The 24,760-nt window shown below is 38.5% G+C and overlaps 1 protein-coding gene across 2 annotated transcripts in view; it reads left to right on the plus strand.

Moving 5' to 3' along the window:
* PCSK5 (proprotein convertase subtilisin/kexin type 5) overlaps nucleotides 1-24,760 on the plus strand; it is a 259,399-nt gene that overhangs the window by 60,596 nt on the left and 174,043 nt on the right. For both annotated transcript variants that reach the window (XM_061470825.1, XM_061470826.1), the window contains exons 4-5: nucleotides 19,205-19,348; nucleotides 21,631-21,707. In XM_061470825.1, coding sequence (XP_061326809.1) covers nucleotides 19,205-19,348; nucleotides 21,631-21,707 — 221 coding nt within the window. The remainder of the gene's footprint in view (nucleotides 1-19,204; nucleotides 19,349-21,630; nucleotides 21,708-24,760) is intronic.

Genomic DNA, 24,760 nt, shown 5'->3' on the forward strand with positions numbered 1-24,760 from the left:
ACTTTCCTTTTTCAGACTCTTTCATTTGCTCAACCTTTGTTATCTTCTCTTTACATTTATTCCTTGTTATTCCTTCTTTCTAGACATAAACTGGGTGTAAGACAAAATATGTTTGGAGGAGTGCTAAAAGCAGATAACTTAGTCTTCTGTTTGGAACCCAAAAGAAGGGCTTTTTGCATTGTACCGTAGTCTACTAGTTTTCTTTGAGAGGCAGCAATATAACGGAAAAGAATTATAAAACACTATAATTAACATAGTCTTAAAAATCTGAAAAACATATTAGGTAAATATAATGCACTTCAGTTGCTGAAAAAGTAAAATTTTCTTACAAAATTTTTGAAATGGTGCTCTAACAGAAATCTGTAAAGCTAAGAAAAGATGCAGTGCCTGGCTGGGATATTTCTCGTGCTGATCATATTATTGACTTAACCTTCCTGATTTCCAAAACTGGACTGCAAGGACAAGCAGATGCACAAATGCAAAGTGTTTTAGGGGATTCAAGGTAGAAGAAGATTATAGCAGTGCCAGCAGGGCAGAATAAAACTAGGTGACTATGCCATAATGGAAACTGAGGTTTACAGATTACTTTGTGGGTAATACTTGATGAACTGCTTGGATGAGACAGCTGTATAATATTGTTGCGCAGTTATAATGTGGTGTTACTGAAATTTTTAGAAGGCTGTTGAGGATAAGAGACTTGCTGAGAAGCTTAACTCGTCAGCCAATATTTATCAGTCACCAATATTTATCATCTTATATATTATATAAGATTTCTGGTATAGATAGATGAAATATAATTTATACTGCAATTGTGAGCAGTCCCTGCAGACTGATGAGATCTGAATTAGTTGTGTTTAGGCTGGCTGCCTCGAGCTCTGAAGCTGAAACCAAAACTCAGGAAAAATCGCTTACTTTTCACTTTCAGTAAAGACTGTGAAGTCAGCATTGCTTTCAGCTTTGGTGGAACTTGTCCCGTTTCTTCAGAAAACTCCTCTCGTATGCTATACAGTGCTCTGCAGTTATATTTGTGAGCTTCCAGGTGAGCTATACTAGCATTCACAGGGAAGGAAAGATACTCCTGGTCTCACATGGTACAGTTGACTCTAGACAGCAGCCAAAATGGGTCTTATAAGCCTTTATCCGTGAGTAAATGAGTCTCCCAAAATCCTGTAACCATGAAATAAGGTGGAGGTGAAGACTTAGAGAGGCCACCTGCTTACTCAATGCCACTCCTCCAACTCCAGGTGTGAGTGGAAGAACAGAGAGAGGGATTTTACATCCCTGGCCTGGCCCTTAGTGAGGTCAGCTAAGGTGAGTGGGACTGCAGAAGAGAACAGCAGGGATAAAGGAAGGAGTGACAGGCACCTGATGGGGCAGGCTGGAGAGAGATGGAGGGAGGAAGAGAGGTCACAGTGGGTCTGAGTGCAGGCCTGGGTGCAAGGGAGAGAGAAGTCTGGACAGAATTGCACCTGCCACATCCTAACACCACAGCAAATGAATACGTGTCACCCTCTTTTATGACCTCCTAAAAATTTATTTCTAATCCACCTATGCCAGGCATTGGCAGCTAAGGAAAAATCTCACTCACTTTTTATTTCCCTCCCAAGAGTTGTTCTCTCTCTTTCCATCTGTGCAGTAGAAGCCAAATCACTGTTTTCTCTGAGGTGGCATGCCATGCTTTTAAGTGTTTTGCATATTTTGTAACTTGGTTTGTTGTTTCATACACTTTTATATTTGTGTCTTCTATTGCATAAGAAGATTGAGCTTTTGGTGTTTTAGAAAGTTAGACTATCTGTCACTTCAGTGCAAGTGCTGCAAGAAAGAATCTGATTGTCAAGACATTACCTTAGAAATCTGTATTGAGGAAACACCTCTTGTTCTCTGTGGACAAGGTAGAGCTAGTAACATAAGGTCAGGTAATACACAATTTGACCTAAATTAATTTCCTGTGGAAAAACAACAACATCCTTCAAGTAATGAAAAACCTGTAGAAGTGGAATTACACTTACCTACTGAAAAGAGATTACTGGTGCAACTAGTTCAGCAAGATTAGCAAATAGTTTAAAGACAGAATGACCAGATGGGCTTGATCTATTCCTCTGGGACATTCTGTTCTGACTTCCAGATAAGCAGCCCTGGAAGTGCCCAGAAAACACGAAATGGAAGCCAGCACTGTTCAGGGGTTATGCCAGCTTTTCACTGAAACAAGAAGCAGCAATATTGAAATCATTTCCATACTTGTTTGGGGAGATATTTGCCTGAGTGTCAAACATTTGATAATAAATCATACAGCACATATTCCTCTGCTTATTTACTACAGTGATTTTATCTTCAGAGGGAGAGTGTCTTTCATTTTATCTTTCACGAATTTATTAAAAATGGATTTTTTTTTTTTCTGGGCAACAACTGAGTCACATAAAGAAACTGCAGGTACTTTTCTTTATAATGTTGTTTGTGAAGTATCTTTTGTGTATAATACTGTATTTTCTGAACTGCCTTTTTCTGACTAGTTTCTGCAATTAATAAGGAAATGGTAGTGCCACAAAGTCTTTGCTGAAGGACAAATAAATCATATGGAATATAAATGGATATAAAATTGCTGACAATAACAGCTGTAAAGTGTGCCATACGGGGGCACCATTTGGTGTATTTCGGTTTTTATCTCTCACAGCACTTCAGCAAGAAAAGCATTAATCTGGTAGTATGCTTTTTCTCTTTTCAAAGAAGAAAGAATTTGCCCTTCATAAGTTATAAAAGCAATTTTTCAAGAGCAACTGCTTAGTTAGCTACCCACTTTCCGTATTTTCTAAAATCAAAATAATATCAAATAACAAAACAGTTTCTTTTGTTGGGCAATACTGAGTGCTCTATTAATGTTACTGAAAACAGGAGGAGGTAATTTCATTGTAAAAAATGCTTCTTTGCTTCAAGCACTCACTTTATGTATTTTCTTGCTATTGTTTGCATACTGAAAGTGCAGATACTTCAGGAAAAGGATTGCTAAATATTCATCTATTTAACTAGTATGTTAAAGGTTGGGTTTAACATAAAGAACACTGTACAAACAGCAAGAACCCCAAAATGATCAGAAGTGCACAGCCACGGTACATAAGAATGAATTCCAAAGCTTGCCTGTCTTGTGGTCTGTTTGCTGAAGAATGAACTGGTGTGACATATTCAGTTTGCCCTTATTAGAAGCAAATTCATAGCCTATGAGACATAAATTTATGATGCAAACAGTAGCTGTATGATTGCCCAGTCAGGGGGCAAAAATGAGTGTAGTGCTTCCATAAGGTAATTTCCTATCCATTCTGTAACAGAGGAGAGCCAGACCTGTGTCGTGCCCTTTGCAAAGGAGAAATTGGAGAACCAGTGTTTAGCTCTAGGATGTTAGGTCTCATACCAGTGTTTAAATATCTGCCCCTCTTTACTGAAGACAGATGCCGTATGACACCATTAGAATGAGGACATCAAAACACCAGCTTTCCTTATTCATTCAGCTATGCTTTAGCATGACTTCCTGTATATCTCATGAGCAAACATTGTGACTAAAATTGCAAGCATACAGAGGACCTTGGTTCTCACTGACCCTGTTTTGACCTTAATTCATGCTCCTTTTTCAGTCACGTTTAAACAAAAAAGCCATCCAAAACCAACAAACAAAACAAAAGACTTCAATAACATGCATTCTGCACTGCTTCATTAGGTGCAGGTCATCCCTGGCGTTGCTTGTAGCTACTCCTAATGGCATGAAATCTCTGCTGGGAGTTACATATGCTGCTAAAGCCCTTTGAAGAGGAATTTCTGGTAGCCAAATAAGAAACAGCAGATGAGACCAAGAGCACCTCAAAATCTATCAGCGCCATTTTGGAGAGAAATCCAGCAAGTGCTTGCACATCTGCATGACTTTCAAATACAGCTTTGGTGAAAATTAACCTTATTTAGGTAGTCATATTTAAATTAGTCATTGAATACAGGAGACCCTGTCAGAGCAAGACTCCAAGTCTCCTCAAAGAGAGAAGTAGGGCTTCCAGAAAATATGCCAGTTGTAAGGTGTGGAGCAGTACAGACAGGATCTGTGCTTGGTGTTTTGCTGTGGAGGTGCAAAAATTTAAACACTGCCTGTTTCAAAATAAACTCATTTACAGCAAACATCAGAAATGCGTGGTGATCAGAGTAGGAAGTGTGCGGGAGGGAAGAGCCCTCAGACAGCCTCAGGAGGTGCAACTGTGAATCTTTTACAGTATTGATACCGCTTTTGTCTTACCTCTTCTATTGCATTAGAATCCACTAATCCATGAGTAGCATGCCATTTAAGCAAATAATTGCCCTGTCTTTTTCTATTTTTACATGAATCCCTAACAGCATGAAGCAAGTTATTTTCAGTTTTGAAAACAATTCAAAACTATATTAAACACAAGTAGTATAGGCACAGAAGCCTAAGGCAGATATAAATATATATCAGAGGCTAAACATTAAGTGTTTAGTAGGGTTTTCCTCTCCTGTGTCTTTCAGATAAGACAGTTTATTAGTAAACTACTGCTTGGGAGATAGCGTTTTTATGAATATCAACTCCTGGTTACAAGATTACATTTGGGAGCCAGAAATCTTGTTTAGGAAAAAATAAAGACAAGTTAAGCAAAGAAAAAAATGTTTCTGAAGTTTCAAAGAGGTTGCATAACTTCTCCTTTGTTCAACTTCCATGCACTCTTCCCCAGCCAGGTTTAATATTGAATCAGGATGATACTTTTTTCCCTTGTAAGTCTCCTGGTCTGTCTTCAAGTAGGCTGCAGTGCAAGTTTTCAGATGCCGTGTTTGAGTGGATTTTATATGATCCCAACTGCAGCAACTCTGAAATCCATAAATCCTGGATTAACTAATTCCCCATCTGTGTGAATTGAAATGTGGATAGAGGAATTAATACAGCTACTTAGAAAGTGTTACAACCCTTACATCTTGGTAAAGAGTCAGTATTCTTACAGAAAACATGATTCTGGAAAAAAAATGCCTCGATTCTCCTAGCCCACTGAATCTGTGTTATAAGACTTCCTCAGAGCCTTCATGTAGTGACGAAGTGTCTCGAGACACCAAACACAAGCTTGAAGCTCTATGTACGGTATCTTTGCACCTAGCTTCTCAGTCCTGTCTCCATCCCTTGCATCATCTCTTACAACCACCTGAACAACAGAGACAGAAATAAAAAAAGGGAGAGGGAGCAGGATTAAATTTTCTGACAACACTGGGAAGTTAGATTGGTTCAGCTTTCTTGAGGATCTTGATGCTCAGTTTATGGTGTCTACTGTCTTAGTTTTGATTTCATTAATTACCTGTATTTGCTACTCTCATATGGCTTTCCTTTTTAAAAGAGTCTCCTACAGTTTCTATTTGGTCCCTCTCCAGACTGGTGAAGAACTACCACGTTAGAGAATAAAAGTATTGTAAAAGTGAAAGCAAACTGCTGTTTTACATCCATCCTTTGAAAATGCCCAAACACACCATAACATCATTTTTTGCTTAATGGGGAAGTTGCATGCTGCTGACCAGTAGAAAGAACAAAACTCTAAAGGATTTCTGTCTTTTAAGCACACTCGCATTGGGCATGCAGTTTGCTTTCCCTATGTCTGACTTATGCTTCTTCTCCAGTACTCAGAAGTTTTAAGTATTGATCACACTGTGTGAAGCAGCTTTGTTCTTGTTTGGGACTTCACATGTGCTGATGGCCTGAGACCATGTTATACACAGTATAAAATGTTACTGCTAAAACATTCTGAGGGCTAATTCTGTAGATATTCTCAGTGAATGAATCTACAAGGATGGCCAAAACCACTTTGTAAGCTTGGTTTGTTACTTTGCCAAGCCCTAGAAAAAGTCTTACGTTGTCTCAGTATTTGAAAGACTCACATACAAGATTTATCTCAGAATCTAATAGGAAAAATAAACCTAAGGCTGAGCCATGGATCTTTTTATGCCATTTAACAGGTAGAAGTTGTATGCATGAATGTGACTGTGAATGAAACAGAAGTTATGACCCATTTTGCCCCAGGTAGGCACTAAAAAGCAGAGATCTCCTGATGCAGTTATATTGAATGGGAAAGGACAGGAACAATTTACATGTCTGTATAATTGCTTAGATTTTAAGTCATCACCATTTTTTTCTAGACAATTGGGAAGAGAGATGCTACTAGGAATTTGATTCAAATAGGAAAGTTCAAATTAAAAGTAAACCCTGAAAACAGCATGACCATGTTTTCCCTGATTTCTCATCTGTGTAACAATCCTGTGATTATAGTCATGCTTCATCAAGACGTTAGTGTGATTCCTATGTTGCTTTTGGGAAGAGGCAAGGAGAAAAATACATAGCAATCAAATAAAGTATTTATTGTGAATTTAAAAGTTCTCACCTAGATTCTTGTTTCACTCTTTTGTATTCATGTTAAGTCTTGGCACCTGTAAGTCATAGGATAAGAGAAAGTGGCTGAATAGGGGAGGAAAAAAGCTTGTTTGGATGTTCATAAGAAGAAAAGATAAATCTTTGTTATGAAAGTGGCCAGTGCAATGGTACTGTTAATGAGATGCTCTGCAACAAACTACACAGGCACATGATCAGATCTTACACGCCTCCCTGGAATTAGGTATCCACCTGAATGGTTTGGAGATCAAGGACAGATTTAAGCATATTCCTCAGCTTCAGAGTGTGCTTAAAGTTTTGTTAATTTTTTCAGTGTCCTCAAATCAACAGTAATTGGCTGCTAGCTGACCCAAACTTTTTGTTTAAATAAGCCTGTTACTACAGTGTGATTACTTGTTAGTTCGTTTTGTGGATTGTTTTATGTCAAGATAAATCAATACAGGAATTGACCAGGTTGTCTGTAACAAGGCTCTGAAATGGATCTTCAGTTTAATCAATACAAAAGCTTTATTTATTTTATGCAGCACCAAGGTTATAAAAACAAACCCAACTTTCTTCTTGCATTGCTTAGAGACCTTTTTTTCCTTGAAAGATCTTTATCTTTTATACAAAGAGCAGAACAACCACATAAACTCATATTATTCTGTTTTAAAACAATCCCTACCTATGCACAGAGATGCTTATCAATTAAAATTTCTAGATTTTCTTCCCAAAGAAATGAACATCTATTTTTTCAAGATTTTGTGTCACCCACCCCTGAAGGTAATGGTCAAAGGGAAGTAACACTCAAGACATCACCACATTTGAATGTTCCATGTCAGTTCCCCTTTGACATTATTGCTTTGCCTATTTAGTTGATTTTTATACATAGTAATCAATATTTTTGTGCCTATTTAGAGTGGAGTTACTTGGGATATGCTTATATTTGAGGCAGCACCTAACTGCAGAGACCAAAACTCCTTCTCAAAGTATTTGAAAGCAGTTAAATGGCAGAGGAAAGTTTTATTTTCTCAGATCGTACTTCTTAATAGAGAGTTCTGTGAAGCTCCTGACACAGAACTGCTTTAGTTTTATGGAAGCCAGCCTCCAGATCTGAACTCCTTTGGTTGATTCCTTTCACGGATACAGCAGAGGATTGTCTGACCATTTTGTCTGACCAGTAATCAGTACAATCTGCAATCACAAGTCCAGAATATGTAATCAAACCGCAGTAGGTGTTCAGTAAGACATTAGGTAGAAGATGGTATTTGTAAAAGTCACATCTATATGAGCATTGTCTTAATGATTAGCTATTACAAATCTTACATCTTATAAGTGCATGTTTATCATGCTCTGTACTTACTGTGTTAGGCCATTCTTTAGTAGATTAAGAAATGTTCCCCCTTCAAAAGTATCATCTCTATTGAGTTACTTGCATGCTGCAATCAAGTTACAACTTCACCTTCCCTTAGATAAAATAAATTCTTTGAGCTCGTTAAGAATCACTGTAAATTGGGTTTCCAGCACTTCGCTCAGAAAACAAGCAGCAGGTAGTTACTGCTCGTTTTTCAAAAGCATCATTTTTGAAACATTAGTAGTAGGCACATGCACATACCGTTCCAGGAATAGTATCATTGCTGTCATTAAAAAACATGTGTTAACTCTCCTTGCTATCCTAGTGCTTAACTGTCACAGAATAATATATGCTTCACAGAGCATCTTCTTGAAACTATAGGTGACTGTCTACCTTACTTGAATCTTTTTCACCATTACTATGTTTCTGGCCACTATCTCTCATTTTATGCCTGGTACTCTCAGTCCTACAGTTCTACAGCATAATCTTGTGTATGGTTTTATGTAAAATTATACTAGAAACCCGCCTCTTAAATAGATTCACCTTCATAAGTGATCCAGATTACTCTGGCTCTATTGCCATCATTACTTTGCACTCCACTAATTTCCGGAACTACAAGGAAGCATTGTAGCCTCTTAAGATTTGAGACTTAATAATTGCACATGCTCAGTAATGTTTCCTTAAACAAAATGAGTATAACTGTGTCTGTTCAGCTACATAATGGCTCCAGAGTACAAACCAACATGTCAAATCCTCTGTTAGCTTCCTTATGAATGGCTATGTTATTAAGTGCTTACAGATTCATAGTATGTCTCTAATGGGTCCAAAGTTCTCATTACAGTTTTTAAGTAAATAATCTCACTTTGTAACTGCCTCATGCATGTCCATGTTAGAAGATAGCAGTTGGGAAAAGGTTTACTGGAGGTACATTATATTTCCCAGAGAATTCGCCTTTTTACTTGGAAGACCCTCTTTAGCTTTGCATTTTTGGCGCACCTTCATGTTATAGTAGTATTTTTAGCTAAACGGCAGAGCCAGTAGGAGAAACAAAACAATCTGGGAAAAAATCCATTTACAGCTGAGGTTTGAAAATCAAGAAAGTTAAGCATCAGAAGACCAAGTGACAGGAATTATAGGAGAAATGGATAGAGATGGTAGGAATGACAAGGAGGAATGCAGACTGCAGAGAACACAAATCACAGAGAGTATTTTGTAGCTCTGGAACCAGGAAAAGCAGTGGATGCAGAAGAGTTGCTAGCAGTCACAAAACTAAGAACTCTTACATTTAGTTTATTTCTGACTGTGTATAGGTTTCCTTTCTGAGAATACTCTGATCATGGCTTTCTTTACTTTCTCTGGGTATGTCATCTGCTGATTTTCTGGTTCTTTTTAAAGATACCTGCAAATGCTGAGGCAGTTAACATTAATGGTATCATTTCAAAGCTGAGACTGCCTTACTCACAGACTCTGCATAAGCGTGACAGTCATGAATGTGATCTTCTTCCGAGTCCCAGTTAGAAAAACTACATTTTTGAGTCTTTGATGTGTATAAAAGGTGCTTATACTGAGTTTGTATATATATTCTGTCTACAGGAATACATTCCTCTAGTTTCGGTTCAAAATTCTGTTCTCAGGTTAGTTCCACACAATCACTTTACTTGCAACTGGCGGAAGTTCCTTCATATTACTGCTGCAGACAATACAATATAGGTGTCATTAGTGATAAAGTTGGAGTTTAGTTTTGTAGCAGATCCCCACATCCCTTAAAGTCCTGTTACTAGAAAGCTCCATAGACATTGGTCTCTGTACAGTTCTCTATATAGAACAGTGTTTGCAAATATATTGGACTTCTCCAGAACCTCTCTGCAGTATCTGTATTTGCTGGGATAGATTGAATCCTGACACTGCTGAGATTTCCTGTAAGACCACTTGCAGTTTCAACATTTGTTGCCTGTTTTGCATAGTCTTTCATGTACAGCTGTGGCATAGGCCTCTGGACTAACCTTCAATGTTGCAGAAGGATTTCAACAGGTGAGAACAACTTTAATCTGCTGAGTCGAATTTCCTGAGATGATAACAAGAGTAACTGTGTGATACTTCTTTGTCTTATGCAAAGTTTTTGGGTTTTAATTGAATGGCCTTTCTTTTTCCTTCCTAGTCTTCCCTAGATTTCTCTGGGCTTGTTCTCTCATTTCTGCCAGATGATCTCATCTGCAAAATATAACTGGCCACTCCCTCTAGTGGTTTGGTCTTATCTTCCCAGGTTTCTCTTATAATACACAGTGGGCCTTGCATTCATCAACCATAGCACATTCAAATGGTGAAAAGCCTGTTGGTGCCTAGGGCACTTACTTCCCTATAGACAAACTAAAATAGAAGCCATTCATCTTAGTCTGATCCTGTACTGTTAATGAATTTTCACAGCATGCATTTCAGTGTTAGATTAAACATTTCTGTAAGGCTGTCTAAGGAGGGTATGGAGTGGTTTTTATACTCCTGTCTCAAAAGAATAGTTTCATGCGCTTAAAGTTTGTCCTCTGGCAAGTTATACTTTCCTTTGACATATGAACCAAGCAAATAATGGGACCAAGGGTACAATAACCTGAAGGCTTTTTATGGTTCTTAGGGAAAAGGCTTCTAGGTATCAAGTAGCATAGATGTTTATTGCTGAAATAAAGGCACTATGAAACAGTTTCAGCCTCAGGAGCTAAACATGCCTGCAAGAAAACAGGGAGAAACTCCTTCTCCATTACTAATAATGGAACATAAGGCTGTAATCATATTCTGACTTACATGTGCCTTACTTTTCCCCAGGGGACAAAAGCAGGTAGGAAAAGTAGGGACATGTATCTTTCCTTCAACCTCCTGAACAAGTCCTTTGTCTCACATCTCTCCCTCTCATTGTCCCTCTCTCCTTCCTTCTACCCCCAGGACATCCCACCATTAACACCAGATGTCACCAGGCTATTGCCTCATGGATCAGAGGGACCATACCGCAACATAAAATAGGGGGAAAAAAGGACTGCAGCAGTGCAACCGTCCTTAAAATTAGGGTACAAGCACTCAAAGCCAACATATATTCATCTATTTCCTCACAAGTCATCTCATTCCTATAAGTTCATAGCATTCTTGGAAAAAACAAGTTTTGTGGGCCATCCAGAATCAACTCTCCATTCACACCCAGCATTCCTGTAACGGTATATCGTTCTTAAACTTCTCTTTTCTGTGTAAAATGAAAAGAGATCAGAGGGGGAGGGAAGTCAGTTTGTGTAAGCCCCAGGCTCCTCCCAGTCTCATCAGTCTCTGTGAGGGTTAATGATTAATTGAAGCCATCTGCTCAGGCTTCTCTCCTTGTAGTTAGTTTGATACTGTCACATATGTTCACACAAACTCTAAATAAATCCACCTTCGTTTCCCATGCTCCTTAATGACTTAAGATAGAAGTAATGGGTTTTGACTTGAGAACAGCTTAAAATATAAGTCTATAGTAGTGTAGAAAGAATTCTTAGAAACTTGTGAAAGCTGTTTTAAAATAAGACTTACCATCTCTCTGTTTAATTTGTGTCTTAGAAATAATGAAAACATCAAGTCTAGCTTGAGAGAGAGGAAGAAACTTGGGTCTTGCTGGATAACTGCAACTGTAGGAATGATGCTTTAAAAAAAGGCAAAAAATTTGGGACTTTTTGTAAAACTGCCCTATTTTTCTTTCTTTTTTTGGGAATCAGAGGAGGTCAAATAAAAATATGTGGCAAAGGCCACAAAAAATGGTAGAATGGAAAGAATTATCTCTCTGAGGAATTATTCATCCTTTGTGAGCACTGGATCCCCAGGGTTGATGGTGTGCAGCTGAGGCCAGGGAGCAGCTGTTCTTTTCACGTATTCTCTCTAATTAATAAAAGAATTGGCATAGTTCTTTTTCTTTTTTTTTTTTTTTTCCCTTAGACAGGTAAAAATGCATTAACTTTTGATCTGCTTGCTGGCCTTTTCTTGCCAAGTAGGCTATTTATATAATAGTGATAGTATCAGTAAGTCAGTCATCATACAGTCATTTTGGGAGAATACTGCCACATGTAGAGATAAATTTCCATGCATGCTTTTTTTCTTCCTACATTTCTTAGCAGCAGCCAGGCTGTGGAAATTATTTCTTTTCTCCCCTCTCTGTCCATTACTGACTCTCCAAGATGTTCTGCATCAGGTTCTTATATTTCTCGCAATACTTCCCAGGGAGAAATCTGTCCATACGTTAACACATACTTCTCAACATGTGAGCACTGATTCAAGAATATACCAGATGTACCAGGTCTGTAATATGCCATTTGTATGGATGATTTTTGCATTCAGGGTAAAATGGACACGTTCTAGATGCCTTTATTTGCAATTTCCTCATCTTCTCCTTATCCTCCCTCTTCTTCTAAGTCATCATCGTTGTTTTCTTCTTTCTAGATACGTATGTATTTTTGCTCTTTGGAATGATGTGGTGGACCTTTGTAGTTTTTGTAAATGCAGCGTTTCATATTTGATTCTTAGTGGAGGTGTCAGAACATGCACAATTGAAATTTAGCTACATTTCTCTTTGCCTTGAAGGAGTCTCTTATGTTGCTGCCACATGGCAAGGAAACAGGACTGGAGGCAAACACTATAATGGAGCCACAGGTCACGTCCCATGGAGAAAAAAGAGATGATAGCAGAGACAGATTATTTCTGTGCCTCTGCAGCCTCCAGAATTTGCAGCTGGGAGAGAAACTTTGCTGTCTGTAGACCTAGAAGGGGGGAAGTTTCCCACTCCTGAAAGTGATGCACTGTGGTCAGCCTATGGAACATGCGTATACAGGGCTTCCCTGAATTAACTCCTATTTAGGCCAGCACACAGGTTACAGAAAAACAACCAGTGTAGGCTTAAAAAAGTGCCAGTGATGGAGAAGTGATGGAATTGTCCTGAATACAAATTTAACGCATTATGAATTATTCTGTTCTTGGAAAGAAAAGCAGTGTTATCACAGCCAAAGAATAAGATTTATGAGCTTCTTATTTTTTCACTGCAAACCCCCATATATATAGTCTTGTAAATTATTCTTGTCTCACTATAGCCATCAGATACTCTTACGAATACAAGAAACCCTTTTATATTATTTCCTGTTCTCCTTCATTGCTTAAACAGACATAAAATGAAGTATGTCTGTGATTGTTCTTATTGGCCTCTAAATGTATTTTTGCTTGTTAACTTACAGAATCAATAAAGCTTAAGAACCAAATTAATCTTTGAAGTAAATTGCAAGTTTTACAAGCAATAAATTGGTGTTAAATATTTAATATGGTACACTCTTGAAATATTTCTCTTGATACAGGCACAGATAAAATAGAAGCAATTCAGTAAAACATGACTCCAGAAGTTGGATGGAATTTAATGAAAAAAATCTTGTATTTGAAATGAGTCACACTTTACATTGCCTGCCTGCTCTTGCTAGAGCTTAAAAATATTGTGTGCAGCAATAATCAGAAATTATTTAAAGATAAAACTCAGAATAAAATAATTTCCTATGCAGTTACTAATTGCTGTGCACTAAATACCAGGTTATGTCTGCTGCAGGTACACCATCTTCTTCTAAAAATCTTTCTTTCACTTTTATTGTGGTGAAAGAATAAGAAATGTGAGAATTACTTTTAAAAGGAAACATTATTTTAATAGCATTCTTAGAAAATGTAATTTTCAAAGCATGTTGTCATGATTTCTATTACATGACATGAGCCATTTTAATAAGGACCCTCCATAGCCAACTTTCCTGATTACCTCCCTCCTTCTTTCCCCTTTAAAATTGGATCCCATCAAGAACATAAAGAAAAGAGATTATTTCTCTTTTTTGCAGGAAAGGAGAGAACAATTGGCAAGTTTTAACTTAGAACACTGTGCAAAACTGTACTTCAGAAAGCTGAAGGTACCATCAGGAAGTCTTCTTTACTAAAGTTAAAAGCTGATAAACTTTATTACCTGTGCATTTGCCTGGACCAGCTAAGAGTGCCAAATAGCCCACCTTCCATTCCTGTCACAGAGCAGGTAGATGGTCTCTTTTTTTCTGATAGCACCACAAAATACCAGGATCCATTTGTTAGCCCTGTGCGTCACCTTCTTCCTGCTTGTGTTGGTCAAGGTCAGTGGATAGGCCCTTGACTGTCCTATCTCTACATGCGATCTTATGAAACTTCTGTCTTCTCAGTGCTTGCAGATTAGTAGCTGACAAAACCCCTAATCTAAGGAACCTGACTGTAGCCTGCTTGTTTTTGTCTGTGCCAAAGATTGTATCCTTACTACTCTAGTAACACCAGGAGGGCTTTCTTGTTGTTTCTTCTGTTGTTGTTGTTGTTCTACTGCTGCTGCTGCTCTTTCTTCTTCTCCTCAATATTGAAAGAATGTATCTAATGTAAATCTAAATGTAGATCTAAATGTATCTAATCTCTGCGTGGGAACTAGTGTTTCAGAGCTTTCCTGGGGTCGGGAGCATTTGCACTGTTCCACTAAATGAGATCCAAGGTCTGCCAGCTCACAGTTGGTCTTTAAAATTGTGTAATTCTGATTATCATTTTGTGTTTCTCTCTATTCCCTTAGATACTGACAAGATCTTGTCAAATAACTTCTTGCAAATAAAATACTACGGGAAACCAATGCAGGGTACCTCATGAAGACTTAAAGAGAGCACAGTATGCTGTTTCTGAGAGAGACTGCATGTCACAGGATTAGAAACTTCTGTTTCTACTCTGGTTATAGACTTAACAGGCATTGCAAAAGACAGAACAGAATTTTGTAGTCATTGTTCTTTTAATTTTATTTCAGTCTCTGGAATTCCAAAAGATTTTGACTGTGATGTGATTCTTGATTTCTCAGTTTAACTGTTCAATTTTATTACTGATCCATAACTGGATACACCAAGCCTCCAACCACAAAAATCAGTGCAGCAGACAGGAAACATTAAGATAATTACAATGATCATAAGTTAGTTTTTAGAGATAATTTCACAAAGTAGGAAGGAGAATCTAGGTCCATGTCTGACACTGAAAGCATCATGCGAGCATCCAACAGAAGACCTTTCTAGTATTATGTCTGCTCGTTAGTTGCAGAAAGGCATGCTTCCAAATTGGCTGTCCAAAGATGTCTAAGTGATTCTTTTGTCTTTTTATGCTCATAACCATTAAGTATGAGAAAAGTTCAATACTGAAATTTTTCTTACTGTAGTCCTCTTGCTTCCTGCATGTACCACAGAAGTCCCTCAAACTTGCAGATGGTTTCTATTAAATACTAATGGTGATATCATTAAAATTTCCCCATTAAACAGTCCAAAGAAAAGCATCATCCTTTGGATGCCTTTTAAAAATCTCAGTAAAATTACTCTATGTAACTGGGTGAGAGGTTGTTTATTCCTTTTGATGGTATCCTCCAGGCAATAGATGAAAACAATGTATGTTGAAATAGTTCTGGCTTACTGCAGTTATCTATTCATGGTATCAATAAACGAAATTTCTGACTTACTTCATCTGCTTAAAGAGAGGGGAAGTTCAGAAGACTAACCCATTTTATACTGTTCCTCTTAAAACTCAAAAAAAAGCAATAGTCCAAAAATTGACAAATCCAAGAAAAACTTCCAAGCACACAGTTTTAGTATGTTATCATGACAATTCTTTTCTTTTTGTTAAAAAAAAAAAAATGGGAAAAATAGATGGAAAATGAGGTATAAAATTCAGTACTTACCCATTGATATAAAATTCAGTCACTAAGGATCATGTAATTGTTATTATCATATTATCATATGTGATAGATGTTTTACTACTTCTTATTTGGGCAACACTGTAAATTGAAACAGTGTTTCTAAACTCATTAGGAAAGCAGCCCTCTGCTAAGAACCTGATAATGTAATTTGGATAGGTGGTAAAGAAGCAGCATGAGGTTAAAGACAATTTATAGAATGGAACACAGTAGTGGAAAATTCCTTACAAGAAATGTTTCTGAAGGAAAGAGAAATTTAAAGCCTGTGCACACACCTACTCAGTCACTCTTTCCCTGTGGGGATGGGGGAGTGAATCAGAAGGGTAAAAGTGAGGAAACTCATGAGTTGAGATAAAGACAGTTTAATAGGGAAAGCAAAACTGTGCACACAAGCAAAGCAAACCAAAGAGTTCATTCACCACTTCCCACGGTCAGGCAGGTCTGCAGCCATCTCCAGGAAAGTGTGGCTGCATCACATGTAACAGTTACTTGAGAAGACAAACACCATCACTCCAAATGTCCTCCCCTTTCTTCTTTCCCCAGCTTTATATGCTGATCATGATGCCATATTGTGTGGGATATCCCTCTGGTCAGTTGGAGTCAGCTGTCCTGGCTGTGTCTCCTCGGGACTTCTCCTGCACCCCGAGCCTCCTTGCTGGTGGGGTGACGTGAGAAGCAGAAAAGGCCTGTGTAAGCACTGCTCAGCAATAACTGAAACATCCCTGTGTTATCAACACTGTTTGCGGCACAAATCCAAGACAAAGTGCATACCAGCTACTATGAAGAATGTTAACTCTTAATCCCAGACAAAGCCAGCACAGAGAGACAGGAAGGAGTGCAAGTGAAATCCAGTAATAGGTGGCATCTTAGATGCTGTTCAATGTGGAACAGCATATTTGTACCATGTTATAGTATTTGAAAAGTTCTGAGATTTAAAGTATTCCTGACAAAAACAATTTAGGCTGCTTTGAGACTGATAAATCTGGAGAAAATAAGACAATAATCTGGGGGAAGGTATAATTTGTGGTTAAAGTATGGGAATCTGAGATGAGGTGTTGAACCAGTGAAAACTGGAACATAAGTGGTAAAAGACTGTACTGGAAAAGAAAAGCAAGGCTAGGATCAGGGGGAGAAGAATGTAGATGAAGAATTGTGAGGGGAAAGAAGAGTAAGGAGGAGAGGTGAAAAGAAATAAAGATGCTATTTTTAATAGGGCTTGAAAGTGTGTTCTATATTGTAGCCATAAGAACTGAACCCTTCAACTGCTGTTGAACTACTCCCCGTTGTATGCTTCTTGGTGCCTTTGCATTTTGTATCCGTATGTTACATACCTGTGTTCCAAAGTTATAAGTGGGCATGGAGTTATACCTGCCTGGAAATTTCTCCTGGAATTTCTTTTATGCAGAAGGATTTTGTTTAGACTAGCTTTCTGCTCAGTCTTGGAACAGAGCAAGATAATTTCAGGATCAATGTGACGTGGCACATCTCTTGAAAGAATCATCAGAGTAAGCACTAAAGCAAGGAATATCTCTTGTGCTTGTCTACATGCATGTAGCAAAGCAGTTGTTGCATTAGCCCCCTTCAGCCACCACCACAAAAGCAGAAGTTCAGGTAAGGGGAGGGTGACTGACTGTGCCAGATCATTAAAGGAAAAAGCAATGGTCTTCTGGTGGAGAGCCAAAGAGCTTGCAAGGGAGTGGGGATTAAAAAAACATATGCTTGCTCAGCCTTAGTGGTTTGACTAGCATGGCAGCAAAACAATGAGCTCATCCCTTGGCATCTCCTGGCAAGACAGACAGCAAAGCAGCCATAGGGTCATTTGGCATTTCAGAGAAGGGGATAAAAGGGCAGTATAATGGACAAGTAAATTTGACTGGAGGTCAGAGCCTGGAATCCTGATTGCCCTTTGCAGCTGTCCAGGCTGGGAGGCTGGTATTTTCACCTTTTTGTCTTCTCTTCACATCAGCAAAATGTGAATGTTATTAATAGCTTTTGCAGGTAGCTTCTGATGCTTAATTCAGTAACACTTCTGAAAAGTGGAAAGTCACCTGGAAACATTACACACTTCTTAACCCCCTTGTTTGTACATTAGAACGCTTCATATGTACAACTGTTACATTCAGCGTGCAGATGGCAAATTTAGACTGTCATTAATTTCATAAAGCCAGCAGTGTGAGCATTTCCATCAACAAACAGAACAAAAGCATTAAGCCTGCCCTATACATACCTTGGAACTGGTCCCTGAAGTCCTTCAAGCTCCTTTGTGTGCAGATGGATAGACAAGAGAGAGACAAACAGATATTTGCAGACAGAAGGGAAAGACCATGAAAGAGAATTTATATTATGTACATATATGCATAGTGCTTAATAATAAAATCTCGCTTTAGTAATAGCAAATTAAGACTGCTCTTAAAGTCTCTGGTTTGTATATGACAGTGTAGGGCTGTAAACTGGAGAAAAAGAAGAGGAAAAATATGATTTAATAGTAATCTGATGTCAGTTTGCACCCAGTATGCCTAACAGTTCTTCAGTGTGCTCATATTCAGGAGGAGAGGGGTGGACTAAGTGAAGTCAGTGCATTTCCATGAGTTTCTTTATACTCCTTACAAACTGTGGAGTGCCAAAACATGAGGCTGAAGTGGGGACATGAGGCAGTGGGACAGGAAGTGAGGTGGAGCATGCTTGTGTGGCCACTGTTGCTATGATACAAGTTTCTTTTTTAATTTATTTTTTTCCCTCCCACCCTTTGCTGTTCCCCTTCCCTGCACACCCTATTTTGATAGGTTTTTGCCTGTTGATCTGTCTGACCCTGGAGGAGCTGGAAAAAAACAGTGCCGATTAGGGGCTCATTGAACGCACTTCACAGGGGATGGTTCTGTGTACATGTTAGAGGGTCTCTAATGGGGCATACAAATAGCTGATGGTCACGTCTCATTGCCATGGCAAGCCAGATTTCTTCACATGAGCTGGGTGCAGTCATGTCAAGGAAGAGGCTTTCAGTTTTAATATACCTGAAACTTTCTTTCTCCACTACACTGGACTTGGTTGCTCTTGAAAACTATACCCCACGCTGCTCTCAGTCTAACTATTAAAATTCATCAGACACCCTAAGCTGCAAGTTTTCAAGGGTGTTGTTTTGGTTACAGGTTCTTAACTGCTGCTCATCTCCTGCTGATACTGCACAAAACCTGCCAAAAGCCTTCTTTTGCAGATAGAAATGAATCTGGATTAGTTTCCAGACATTCTGTCGAGAAGTTGTACAGCACATAAGCTCCAAAAAGCAAGGGTTTTTTTCATTACCAATTCTGTACAGGCAGTTGTCTATTTTTATCCACATATGGTTTGTTTTTCTGAAAAATTTCAAATAATTCAAATGTATATTTCAAGTAAGGATGCTTAACAGCCAGAAACAGCTACTTCATTTTACACATGGCTTTAATGGTTCAGTATGGCTGGACGCTTCCCTTTTTGATGGCTTAGCATGAAGAGTAATCAGAATGAAAAATAGGCAGAACTAGCAATTTGCATTTAATTTGGCATTTAAATTATTTTCTGTCTAAATAAAGGTATTTGTCTTATATAGTTGCTATTCAAATCAGTATGTTCATGTGCTGGTTTAAAAGGTAATGCTAATGTAAGTAGGATAATACCTCAGCCCCACGGTACTCACTGATCTGCAACATCCAACATCTTTATCTTCTCTCCCCAGCACTGCAGTGATAACACCCACCATTGCCAGTCAGATATGAATATAGTAGGTGCTTGGAAGAGAGGTTACACTGGAAAGAACGTTGTGGTCACCATCCTGGATGACGGCATTGAGAGAAACCACCCAGACTTGATGCAGAATTACGTGAGTGTCCACAGAAATTCAGATTTTCTGCTTTATTATTACCCCAAATAAATTTGTTACTCCTGGAAAGATAGAAGGAGAGAGGGAGTAATGGAGGAAATTAAAGTGGAGGGGAAGAAGGGAGAAGGGAAGAATCTTACGGGGTTTCCACAAACATTAACACCAGTGGGAGGAAGGAAGAAAACTTTTGGTCATCTGTATTGTTTTAGTTAAGACTGTGTTCCATCTGAACAAACTTAGTATCTGAATGCCTGTTGTAGCTGAATTTCTGAAGGACAAGAACCAATCATCAGCTGCTTTTTCTCTTTTCTCTAATTGTTTTACTTAATATCCTTATGCTCTAGGAACTTAGAAATGGAATACACTGCCTTTCAATTAATGCATGCAGCTGAAGTCCGTTTTTGGCCAGCAAAGCTAGCAAAACAGTAGCTTTTCTCAAAGGCTGTAATTTTAGGCATGTCCTTCCATGTATTTATTTTTAAAGCTATTTATGATACTGCTAGAAATCATATTAAAGGAAAAGAACATTACTTGCTATGATTCACTCAGTTAAAAACAAATGTAGAATATTTGGGGGTCTTTCTAGTAAGTCCTTCTTAACTCCAGTGAGTCCCCTCACAATTTGTAATAGGGCGGTCCTTGTTTTCTGTGTCCTGTGTCTCACATCACCCAGGAGATTTCTGTTTGCTTGTGGTTCATCACATTTGAATGCTTAGCTTCACATACCTTGGAGGGTTCTATAACTTAAGAGGAGGCTCCTACTCTAGTGGGTGACTTCTTGTGTCAGTGTCAGTTTGAAGCTGTTTGGAGCATCAGGGCCATGCTTTTCTGGAGTGACTAGTCCTGTGGTTTTGGGAGTAAGGCATTACCTGAAAGCACGTGACCTTGAGTACCTTCTGATTTCTCTGGAATAAAGTATTCAAGGTGCACATTCACATGAGGTAAGAAAATAGACAAATATACATGAATTGGGCCAGACTGGGGAAGATGACCAGCTCAAGGCAAGGTTTACCTTCACTCCTATTACACAGATCTTGTAAAAGAGCCCTAAACACAGTGAGCATATCACCTTGAACAGAGCATTGCAGAGATGAAGGTAACAAAAATATCATTAACAAGCCATCAAAAGCTACAATCATGTCCACAGTTTAAAGTTGCTTGTTCTAAATTAGCCATACTTACATCCGTATCCTTCCCCATGCTGCATGTGGAACTCAGCTTTGACATACATGAGGACTGCACAAACACAAGTGACAGGCAGTTGCCCAATTTGTCTATGTATGCTTGATCCTAATGCATGCCACATCTTTCATTTCAATCTCTTATGTTATTTAAACAAACCAAATATAATTTTACCTTCTCAGTGAATGACCCAGATTGTATCATGTCACCTCATCCCAATACTGTCCTTCCACTGAATTTACAGCAGCTGTTTATTCCCTTACCACCTCCTCTCTCATTTTCCTCACACCAACAAGGAATTTCCTCAAAGCAATACACATGGCTTGTTTGATGACAAATGCCTTCTATATGTCGGATTATTGCTGGTGTGGCTGCAAACAGGAATATTTGAGGTGGATGTGGTAACTGCTTTTGAGCAAAGAAGAGATTAAAAAGATCTGCTTGCCATGTCAACACACCACATGCTACCGCATCGATTAATGGGAGCCATACAAACCAGCAGCTATTTACTCTGTGAACTATTTTCAGCTGTAAGAATTCTGGTAAATGTGAAATATGGAACAAAAATAAAGAGATAACTTGCAAATATTTGAAACAGTTGTGCTCCCAGGGAAATGTGATTGCAGTTTATATTGCATGTCAAGTTGTATTTTTATAACTGTATTCTTAAGAAATATATATTATTCCTTGAAACTATTACTGATATTTCAATCATCATTGTGTGGATAATTTCTTGAATATTGAAACATTTAGCAAAACCTCAATTTTGAGAATGAGCTCTCTTTAACTTCCAGAAGTTTCTTAGAAGAATTATAGTCTTCTGGTTAAATGAAACACCACTTTCTAGCTCCTCTCTCATACTGGAACTGTGTTTTTTCAGAACATTTGTTATCCTTCTCTCTTTTCCAAAAATAAAGTAATATATGTAACTCCCATAATTATAAAATAAAAAATCCTTTCCTAAAATACGCAATCATCACAAAACCACAGGAATGTTAGTTAACCTAATTACTGTCTTGTAGGAACCTGCTGAAGAATGTATAGGCCATATGAGTCAGTGGTTAATGAGAAACTGGTTTTCTTTGTCCTGTTTGCTGTAGGATTCGCAGGCCAGTTTTGATGTCAATGGAAATGATTTTGACCCTATGCCTCGATATGATGCCAGCAATGAGAACAAGTAAGGCACTATGGCATTCATGATATTTTCAATCTAGTTCATCAAATGGAAAGCACCAGTTCTTCTACGAAAGTCTAGGAAACTTGATTCCTTATAAAGCACTGTGGTTTGCATTTAACCTTCGTGAAATGTATTTATGTCTCTTCCATGCACACTGCGTGACACTTATTCATTGAAAGCATTTGGAGCCATCCAAAACCACATAAAAATCAATTGGAGAGTTCTTGTGAAATGTGAATTTTACAAGAACTCTTGTTCTTGTGAAATTAATAATTTTCAATCCATTTGGGATGCAGAATATAAAGTGTTACTCTTAGTTTTCTCAGGTATCATGTCATTAAGGTATTGGGGGGGTTGTAATTTCTGACAACTCTCTTAGCTTCTGACTCTCTTGAACTTTATAGACTTACTGTGTTGAAGAAATATACAAGTTAGTGAAGGTCTGTTTTTGTTAATGTGTTTTGAAATGATGGAGATCTTATATGCGGAGGTTTAATAGAGACTTTCTAAACCCAGAAGTGGCAGTTCTGCTAGATTGTAATATCCGTTCACATGACTAGTTGGATGCATCTCAATGAATGACATGTTTCTCCTGCAGAGCTCTGCTTCCTGTTATTTATCATTCCAGCTGTGTTCTTTGGATGTGCTGTTGTGAGAGCTGGGGAAGATATCAGGAGGCCCATCTCACCTCAGGAAGCATGCCACTTTTCTGCCCCGATGGATATTTGAGGGCATTTATTTGTTGGTAGCATTTTGTTAACTAGAAGAGAAAGAAATACCTTTCTGTGGAACTGCATGAGTTAGAGGAAGGAGAATCCTACTAGTTGTCAACATATTGGCTGTGTATTTTGTTTTCTTGTGGTTGATTTTTTTGCGTTTTTTTTTTAATTGTGGAAAGCATTCAGTATTTTCTTGCTGCAGAAGAGACACAACAAGAGGTGAAACTTCATCTTTTACACAACTGAAATGCTTTTGGTTTTATGTTGTTTCTTCCCTACAACCCCACAAACCTTTTCCAGAATAATGCAGCAAGAGCTGGGAGTCAGCAGCAAAACATTAGCTTGACTGGAGAATCCATTTGGGCAACCTTGGATCACACTTTGATGGAACAATCCTCTCCTGATCAACACCTTTTTCGTAACAGCTGGACAGGGCCTCGTTACACATAGCTGCTTGTTACATATAGATACACTCATCTTACAGCAGAAAGCTAGTACGAACAGCTGTAACTATTATAATAACTGTGAAATAACTGTGAAATAACTGTGAAAACTGAGGTGAATTCTGTCAAGTACTTGTTTGGTCAGTCAGCCTGATCCTGATGGTAGGCTGAGATGAGAAACATGTAATGATTTAGCACTTAGAAGCTATGTAAATAAATGCACATATATAAGGCATACATCTTAGTTGTGATAATTAAGAAATGCCCTTTAACTTAGAATCATATTATATTAGTATTAATTTGAAGAATAATAATTTATTTTTTTGTGATTGCAATCTTGGCATGTGTTCTCATTAGTTGCTTGTATTTGACACTGTTTACATGCTGCCAAATAGTTTTGTGTAGAAACAAGTATATGCAAGAGCTTGTTCTTTTTTGTTTTTCCCCCTTTTGCCTATTAGGCACATCTTTCTCATCCTATTTTCATACAGAAGCTCAGTTTACTGAATCTTATCTGCCTTTTCTTCACTAGAAATCTCCTAAAGCAAGTATACCATGAGAAAATAAAAAAAGAAATTCAGTAAAGTCTTCTGTTTTGAAATGTGTAAACATTCTGCATTTGCAGGCTTGTTTAAGTTTAAGCAAAAATTTCACTGATGTAGAAGAATTGGTGGATAGAATCAGTTGTGGCATTGCCTCAGTTAAGTTACTTATAAACTGAGGAGTTCAGAGCTAGATGGTCATATGGAAAATGCTAATACTACACTGAGGTTGTTAGGAGGTATGCTCAAAAAACATGTTAATTGAAACAGAAGAATGAATTAAAGTTTTTTAATCAAATAATACACCTATCCACACCATGAGCAGCCAGTTTCTCCAGGAGAACACTGTTGGAGACTGTTGAATGCTTTACTAAAGTCCAAATACACAATGTCCACAGCCTTTCGCTCATCAGCCGAGTGGGTCACCCTTAGTAGATAATGGGGACTCCAATCAGCTCCCTGTTTCTGCCATCCAGCTCAGGAGGCTGAGTACCTTAAGGATGGCTGGTCTGTTAAAGACTGAGGCAAAGGCAGCATGAAGTACTTCAGCCTTTTACTCTTCCTCGGTCACTAGGTTTCCCCCAGTCCTCCTTGGCCCTCCTTTTATTGCTAATATGTTTGTAAAAATATGTTTTATTATCTTTTATGGATTAAGTTCTAGCCATGCTTTTGAGTTTCTAATTTTCTGTCTGCGTAACCTAACAACATCCTTGTACTTTTCATGCACTGACTGTCCCTTCTTCCACAGATGACAAATTACCTTTTTTTCCCTGAGTTCAAGCAGTATCTCCCTGCTCAGCCAGGCTGCTCTTCCCCACCAGTTTGATTTCCAGTGCATAGGAACTGCCTGCTCCTCTGCCTTGAGGATTTCATTCTTGAAGAGTGTCCAGCCTTCCTGGATCTCTTTGTCCTTCAGTAATGTTCCCCAAGGGATTCTGTCAACCAGTATCCTAAACAGGCCAAACTCAGCCCTCCAAAAGGAAGCCCCCTGGAAGTTTCATGTTTTCTCTTTCCTCCTTTCTCTAAGTTTTTCTGCAGCTCTCCAGAGTGAATCACATGAAAACAGCACTGCCAAAAGCAGAAACAACAAATCTGCAGCAGGTCAGGCAGGTACCTCATTCAGCAGAGCCTAAGATCAGAGGAGAGCGAGACCAGGCACAAGTGGGGAAAATAAAGCATAGCCTGAGCCTTTCACTGGCCTAGCCAGTTTCAGTGAACTGAGGTGACTGCATGACAATGCCCCAGGTGCCTGCGACTGTTGTCCGCAAAACTGAGTGTGATGGACAACCGGTTACCAGCAGTGGCCTCCAAGGAGTTTTGAGAAAAAATGTGACAGTCAGCCTCGCCCT

The sequence above is a fragment of the Pezoporus flaviventris genome, unplaced genomic scaffold (assembly GCF_033815535.1).
Source record: "Pezoporus flaviventris isolate CSIRO_AGI_PZ_B2104156 unplaced genomic scaffold, CSIRO_AGI_Pfla_v1 ptg000064l, whole genome shotgun sequence".
NCBI lineage: Eukaryota > Metazoa > Chordata > Aves > Psittaciformes > Psittacidae > Pezoporus > Pezoporus flaviventris.